The sequence below is a fragment of the Sinocyclocheilus anshuiensis genome, unplaced genomic scaffold (assembly GCF_001515605.1).
Source record: "Sinocyclocheilus anshuiensis isolate Anshui unplaced genomic scaffold, SAMN03320099.WGS_v1.1 scaffold246, whole genome shotgun sequence".
Taxonomy (NCBI): Eukaryota; Metazoa; Chordata; class Actinopteri; order Cypriniformes; family Cyprinidae; genus Sinocyclocheilus; species Sinocyclocheilus anshuiensis.
In genome coordinates this window covers 2019332-2028011 of record NW_015542356.1, presented here as the reverse complement: position 1 = coordinate 2028011, position 8680 = coordinate 2019332, and the positions used below count along the sequence as shown (strand labels likewise).

Here is an 8680-nt window from a genome sequence, read left to right as displayed (position 1 = left end):
CAAACATTTCAAAATACAAGTGCATTGTTTTACTTTTTGTGATTAAAAGACAAATATTTTGTAATGTGAAAATTTCTTAAATTATTAAAACATTGTCTCATTCTAGTGAACCAAGTATCTGCATTTTGTCTCGCCTTGTGAGCTAAGTATCTACGTCTAAGTGTCTACCCTAGTGTCTATGAGCGTGATAAAGCTCATAATTTTCCAAGTGTATGATATAGCTTTCATTCTTCAGGTCAATCATATATTCATGAAAAAAATCAGTTTGAATAAGGAAAGTGATAACTTTGCCATAGTATCCTTTCAAACGTTAAATTTGCAACAGCTATTGCATTCTTTCAATGTGCTGCACTTTATTTGTACCATTTTGTTTTATTAGTTTATTTATTAGAATTTGAAATATAATAACAACATTGATTGATTAGTGAGATCTGATTTTAATCCTTGAAAACCAAAAAAATAGTGCAAGTCCTTGAAGGTCCTGGAATTTTATTTTGCAGTATCTGTACGAACCCTGTTTAAGTTACCAATTCTTGGACCATTTTAATGTTTTTGTTGTTGTTAAGTTTAATCACCACCCCACAGCTAATTTTATTGGTCAACTCAATCACACAGTAGGCAATAAGCACCGTTAATATCATGACCAGTGAAATCTTTCGAATTGTCTGTGGTGCGGGGCTTGTACTGAACTGGTTTGGGGAAAAATATGCAAATAGTATGTGAACAAAAAAATGCATTATACTACAAACATTTCAGACCGTAGTGTGCTACCAGTTTTCATGTATTATTTGGCTTTTGTAATCCAATTTTTGACATTTGATCAAATACTGAGTCAGGTCATGAGAGGTCAATTTCTGTGCATTGAGTTTTGGGATACAAAATTATGTTGCTGCAAAAAATAAATAATAAAAATCTATACAACATCACTGTACTATACTATTACAATATGAATAATGTTTTGCATCAGTGTACGGGAGGCGATCTTCCCCTGGCCACGGGGTATTATGGCAAAAATGCCACTAAATTGGACAAAAATGCTCCTGCACAAACAAATTAAATCTATTGCGTCTGTTGCTAACAAAGTGAAAATGAATAGGAAGTGTAGATTGCGGCATTAGATTAAGATATGCTCATGTTGCACCGAATTTCATTTTAGGCGTTTTTACAGTTTTACGCATTATAAGTAGAGCCCGACCGATATGGGTTTTTTGGGGGCCGATACCGATATTAGGGAGTAAAAAAAGACCGATATATCGGCCGATATTCTTTATGTGTAGGCTATATTATAGTACAGTATAGTCAAAAGTTTGGACACACTTCCCATTCGTGTGTCCAAACTTTTGACTGATTCTATATATAGAATAGGCTACAGTATATAGCCTACATTAACAGAATATATATACATAAACACATTTTTTGCAATGATAATTATTTTAAAAAAAATTATATATAAAATTGTATAATTATGTAGAATTTATTTATATTTATATTATTTCTATAGTAATTTATTATATAGTAAATTATACATTGTGTGTGTGTTTATATAATTTATTATATATTTATATTTATTATAATAGGAATTTTTGTATTTCTATATCAATATGGTACAAGATTATCCTATTTAAATAAATGTGATGAACGTTTTAATTCAAAAGTAATCTAAAAGTAGTCTATTATATTATATATGCATTATAAATGTACTACTACTGTCACTTTTGATTAATAAAGCATTAATTACTTTCAAAATTAAAATAAAATATGTACTGACCCCAAAATTTTAAGGCCCGACTGATATGGGTTTTTTGGGGGCCAATGCCGATACCGATATTTGTGAGTAAAAAAAAGACAGATACCGATATATTGTGTAGGCTATATTATAGTAGGAATTTTTTTTCTGGGTTTGTCCATCGGACAAACTAAGTAGGAATTTTTTTTCCAATAGCTGGGTTTGTCCATTTTTAACCCAGCATTTTTTAGAGTGTATGTATATACTGTATGTATATGTACTGACCTGTTTTTTTATTTATTCATCAAAAATAAGACAAATTCCATGAAATTCCGCGTTATACAGTACTTTTTTAATACGTTTTTATGACTGGATTCTGCGATTCCGTCCATGTTTTCTGCATCGTGGAAATCATAGGGCCCTACTACTGTAGCAAACGAGTATGATAAGCTCATTGTGGGAGTAGACATCACTGATTATAATGGGTTCTATTCTACACCGGACGCGAGTGGCGCGACGAAATACAATAGAATTCTAAACACCAGCACCAGAAGCATTTAATCTGCGTTATATGTTCTGTAAAAAAAAAAGTTCATATCGTCGGCATATTCGCCGATACCGATATACCGGTGACAGGCTCTTATCGGCCGATAATATCAGCTAAACGATATGCTGACTGAAATCCGGACTCTTGCGAATTCTCTCATCATAAACAGCAAAACGCAGATGTACGTACAATGTAAGTAAGAGATTCATTTCGTAGTGTAGACCGCTTCAGTGATTATAACAATAGTTTTTTTTTTTGGAGAATGCTTAAACTCGCGATAGATCAAGGTTAGTGATAATGTCACTTTCTGTAGGCTATATAATTTATTCGCCGTTTGAATAACCGTGGAAAGGCGGATTTGCGGGTCTTGTCTTTTTCTTGCAGGGCCCTGTAGGTTACGGTACTAAATTAGTTTTAATCATTAAATCACCACCACAGCGTCTTGTCTCCATTGGCAACACGCACGATTTGTGTCGATTGCAAGTGACGTCGCAGGTAGCGGAGAGTGCAAGTGGCGATTGCAAGTGACATTGTAGTTTAGTTTCTTTTGTCTTGTCTTCACCACCTGGCTATACTGTTGTAAAATGTTGAGAGATTCAAACAAAAAGTAATCAATAAATAGAACAAAATAAAAGATAAAAAAGACTCCAAGTGACGTCGCTAGCGGAAGCGCAAGTGTCTGAGAGTGCAAGCCTGAGAATGCACGTCTAAGAGTGCAAGCGCCAAGCTGCAGCCAGACCCTTTTGGCTTTTAGCCTTACCTTGGAGTTGGTTCACCCTACACCTATGGGCGATAGCATGAACTGTTAGTAATGACCCCATTCAGGATCACATAAATATAGACCTGCATTCTTGAACATTTCACCTACAGTAAATACAAATGACATGAGAAAGGATGAGTAATGTATGAGCAGTTCCACATGGTAATTTTGGCCCATTTAATTAAATACCCCCCTCTTTAGTGTGTCTGACATGCCTCAGCTTGCTGAGTAGATAGAAGCCTGTACTAATCGTGGCCCACACCCCAGTGAGCCAGACACTGGAGGAGAAGAGTTCACTCACAAATGCGCTTTATTGTTCATTTCGAACTCACTTAAAGAATTTAGTATAATTTTAGCAGAAAAAGTTGTATAATTTTTATCATGTTAATGTAAAAAATCTTGTGTAATATAACTTGTGTTTGTTTGTTTGCTGGTTTTTATTGTATTTGTTATACTTGTATTTTTTTATTGTTTTTGCCATGATTATAGCCTTAGATGCTGACATGGCATTAAATAAATATATTCTACTACTATTGTTCATTTCTGAATTAAAAACAAATGTGCTTCAGAAAGCTTTTGATAATACAAAGTATGATTGAGTAAACATGGGCTATTGGAAAGAGTTGGGAGAAATTAGAAAAACAAATAGCGAGATCTCACTTTGGTCATAGTGAATCATGGCACATAGCAGAAGAATGGAGCTTGAGTACTGCAGGAAGTGACACAATGTCATGGCTTTAAAAGTTGTGGTGATTTAAACTAGACTATTAAATACTGGGATTTCTTACAAATGTCGCTCCACTGAGTATGTATTTAAGCATAACAGCGTAACAGCAACAACAACATGAACAAACAATGAATGAACGACTGTATTTTTATTAACTAACATTTACACAGATAAATAAATAGTATAATAATTCTATTGTTCCATGTTCGTCGTCTTGTTATTGTGTTGGGTTTGTATACAGCGTGCAAGCTTTATGCGCATGCTCCAAGTCGTCTTCTCCGTTTTTAGTGTATCTCTGTGGCAGAATTACAGCGCCACATACTGGTCTGGCATGCATGATCCACATTGGGTACAAGAAATAGATGCTCACACAGTTGAAGACGTCATCGGAGAAGCGATAACCCTTTTCCTTTCTTGCTCTTTCGGCTGAATTTTCAGTGCATCACCACAGTTTAGGGATTTAAACAACTTAAAGGGGTCATATGACGTTGCTAAAAAGAACATTACCACTGATTTACTGATGAGCATTAGCAGCTTCCAGCGCTGTCTGCCTGTGTTCTCTCTTCCATGATCGCTGCTCTGACACAGAGGTAATAACATATTTAATTTCAGCAACATTACATGGCTAAAACACACATTAGATGGCAATCAGAAGTTATTACAAACACTCGATGGTGGTTTAAAGTGAGTTTTGAGTAAAAGCGGAATATAAATCTTGTTCATTGTCTTATGTAGCATGATGCTATAGTTTGCATGAATGGTCACAGAACACGCGCTTTCGGTCGTGTAACGTTAGTATGAACGGACATCTGCATATGATCGGAACTCCACGCAGCTCCCGCGCTACTCTATACTGGTGGTATTCTGCATATGATCGGAACTCCATGCAGCTCCCGCGCTACTCTCCATTGGAAATGAATGACAGAATGGTCTGTCGCTTGTCGTTTGTCGGAGATAGTGGAAAGCCGGCTTGAAACGCAGTGGAACGCCAGTACGACGAGGACCGTTTTCATTTTAAAACACAAACGCACCAGTGTAAATGTAGCCTTACATCTAAGGGGGCTGGGACGCATTCGCACTACAGCCTCACGTGTGCGCCACATCTCTGAGTGTAACCGGTGTAAACTAGTAGGTGTGTTCGACTTGACGCGGACTGACTGTGCAGACCGATCGGTGTATTACAGTACCACGAGAGCTAAAGAGAGCAGACTGCTCCGTGCGCTTTCGAATCACTCTCGCGGATGTCAAACACTGATCGATCTGCGCCGCACCTCTTCTAGTCGAACACACCGGCTAGTGCTGCAGGCTTATTGGCTCACTGACGCTGATGAGATTAACCCCTTAGGTATCGAAATTTGGTACCGAATGACGAGACGTTTTTCGATACTCGATGGTATCGAGGCATTTCGGTCGGTGCCTAAAAAGTATTGAACTTGATACCCAGCCCTAGGTTTAAGGTTAAAAAAACACATTATTTTCCACATAATGTACATTATTGTTTCTCCTGTATGCCCCGCCTTTCTGAAACGCGTCGATTTTTAAAAAGCTCATCGGTCTGAAAAGCGAGGTGTGCTGTGATTGGCCAGCTATCCACTGCGTTGTGATTGGCCGAATACATCAAGCTTGTGATGGAAATGTTACGCCCCTTACTATACTGTGATGCCGTCTCCCGGCGTGATGAGACAAAACTAGTAATCTTTAAATTCAACTAATTAGAGCATTGTTGACTGTTTGGCATTATGGAACCCATGAACAGTCTGGTTTTAGGTTTACTGGACCCCGATCGGACATATAAATTCAATTATAATTAAAATTTTCCTAGGGAAAAAAACCTACCTCAGCATATGCTCTAAACTATAGGGAGCCCTTTTACATTACTATAAGGTTACAATTAACAACAGAGCCCAAAATTAAATTTAATTACTTTTATTTATTTTCAAATATAATAATCAACACTCAACTTAAAATTGTATGCAAACATGTAAATTAAATTGCACAATTTTTTTAATTAACTTCTAAATTATAAAATTTCTATTTGTTGTTGAAATATATTCATTTACACAGTGGCTGTAATAACTTGTTTCATAACAGATTTATTTAGCATACATTAAATAATTAAGACATCACTAACAGGTGAAGTAAGATATAATGAGGATAATGTCTAATATTTAATGAAATGCTCCCTTCTAGACTTCATTTCTCTAGTGACCTAACGAGCTTTGCACACCGATGACTTGCCGGAGGTAAATGAAATGCTACATGACATTTTGTTTGCAAGCTGTTTTATTGACATTTTTCCGTGGTTGAAACACTGATTGAGTGATTACATGATGTTCATTTATGTTTATTTCGCGTTAAAACTAGTAGGCCTAGTAAAGAAGAAGGGATGATCGCACTCCGCGCTGCTGTTTGAACTGAGGCGCCAGAGATCTGTCATCAAAGAGTGTCAAAACAGCATGTATTGTTTGAATTTCCTGAAAAATGGACATAATTTGAAAGATGGGACTTTGTTTCACTTAAAAAGTAACGATATATAAAGAAGTTTCCAATGAAGTTCCACTCGTGCAGTGGTTAAAACAATGCTGTATTTGTTTGGTACACATGCGTACCGAACCGAAAGACCAAAAGACCCGTGTACCTTTACACCCCTACAGAATATTCTCCATAGAGAAACATCTTTCTTTAATATGGGTAACACTTCTTTAATATGGGTAAGGCCAATACACAGTTGCACCATATTACTGACTGACAGTACGTGTTTAATGTTATCTCAGTGTAATTATCATGAGTTTAATAACTGAAGTAGTAGGCCTGTTTAAATCGAAAGGACTTTAGGATGTTAATCTCTTAAATGGCTTTGCTGCCTACAGTTCCCACAGGAAGTGTGGCTGGGGAGAGAGAGTGAGCGAGAGAGACAGCGATGGGGTTAAAGACCTGTGTTGAAAAAGTAGGAAGTGGATGTGGGAGCCAGTCTGCTTTTGGAGGCTGAAGTTATTGGGGCTAGAACAGCACACAGAGTCCTCGTGCTACACACACGTGACAGGCCCTTTGACTCTCCCAGCTGCGTCACCTTGGAAACTGCAAGTAATGTTGCTGCTGCTTTCCCATCCTTCTGTGCCAGACGAGTATTTAGGAAAGGAATTGACCTCCTCAGATCCAACCTTTGGACATGCTGCTCGCTGACTACACCCCTCACCAACCTGCTGACATACTGCAGTCTTCGGGATGAGGTGCTTGTTGAAGTTTAATGCTTTATTGCGATCAGCTCCTGTGCAGACCTATCGGTGTATTACAGTACCACGAGCAGACTGCTCCGTACGTTTTCGCATCGCTCTTATTATTGGCTCACTGACGGTGATGAGATTAACCCCTTAGGTATCGGAATTTGCTACCGAACGACGAGACGTTTTTCGGTACTCGATGGTATCGAGGCAATTCAGTCGGTGCCTAAAAAGTATTGAGCTCGATACCCAGCCCTACAGCTCCAGATCTTTGTGTGTTATAGTGAGAGTTGAAACATTCAGTCAAGCATTATCCTTATTTTTTCTCGAATTGATTTTCTACAATAAGACTTTGATCATCTTTGCGTGTCATGCTTTAACTTTGTCTCAGTATTGTAGTATTCCCTCTGCGAGCCAGACTTGTGTGAAAGGTCAGTTACATCAGTCTTGTTAAAGCATAGACAAAAGTATGTCGCTCAAGAGGATCTGATCTGATGCTTCACTTTCTTTAACAATCAAAGTATGTAAGAATATGAGAATGGGAAAAACAAATGAGCTTTGAGCTGCTTTCCTCGTTAGAAGCATCAGCCTCAGAGCCATAGGATTTACGGATTGGCAAAGATCATTCATGTTGTATGAAACCAAAGGCCAGACAAAGCCAAAAGATTTTAGAGCCACTGTACAGCCAAAATGACTCATGACACTGACTGACTGCATTGTGCAGTTTTAACTGTAATTTAATAGTTTAGGTTAAAACCTCAGTATTATTGTTGCCTAAGAAGTGGGGATAACATGGTCCTAAATGGTGCTTTCTTAATATAATATATTATTTTTTTTTTGTTTGTTTTTTTGAGCTAAAATGTGACCTTGAAATGTTTTCACCATAAGAGTATTTAAGTGGCTTGTTAGATCAAGTAATATAGAGTTTGATGCAAGCTGTGCTGTGCAGATATACACAGTTGGATGAAAATCTCAGTGTCCATAGGGTGTGAAAACAAAAAGTGGCTTGGGATTTGTCATGCAGATACCAATGCCAGGCTCTGTGGTAAGGCTGGGCAAAAAAAAAATCGATTTTTCGATTAATCGTTTTTTTTTTAATGATGTCGATTCGATATCGATTCTCAAAAGCTGCAAATCGATCTTTTCCTGTATTTATTTCAGCAAACATTTTAAACAATATCTGATTACTGTGAATCTTATCATTAGTCTTCTCCACTAGATGTCACCCTTACACAATGTTACAACGGATAGCCGTTGACAAGAACCAAGAACAAAGCAATATGCGTGATTTGCAATGCTCAGGTAAAATTCTATAGTAATACTACAAATCTGTGGAAGCATTTGACATCACGCGTAAAGGCTCCATGATTTCCGCAATGAATGAATGAATGAATAAATGAATGGCGGATGGTGCGACGCACTATTTTGTTTACTACACACTTACTAAAGCGCGGACGATGCTCGCGGTGTTTTCAGCCTCTGTCGTCTCACTATGATGATATGAATACACTAATATAATCTCCAGCTGCTCTGAGAGTCACTTCATTAGCATTTTACAGTTTAATTTGACAAAACTACCGTCATATCACATACACATCAGCTGCAAGCTCCTCACGGCAACCCGTCAAAATAAAAGTTTAGTTTAACATGAAGAAACTGTATCAGAAATATTACTATTTAGCAGTCTTAAGACTCAATG

General features: G+C 37.4%; 1 protein-coding gene across 6 annotated transcripts in view; it reads left to right on the top strand.

The window, feature by feature from the left end:
* Window positions 1-8680, top strand: part of arhgef12b (Rho guanine nucleotide exchange factor (GEF) 12b) — a 104631-nt gene that overhangs the window by 15629 nt on the left and 80322 nt on the right. For 2 of the 6 annotated variants that reach the window (XM_016490561.1, XM_016490559.1), the window contains exon 1: window positions 6656-6990. The exons of the other annotated variants lie outside the window; for them this stretch is intronic. In XM_016490561.1, coding sequence (XP_016346047.1) covers window positions 6986-6990 — 5 coding nt within the window. In that variant the 5' untranslated portion in view covers window positions 6656-6985. Of the gene's footprint in view, window positions 1-6655; window positions 6991-8680 lie in introns of those variants that run through there. 6 annotated transcript variants of the gene reach the window in all.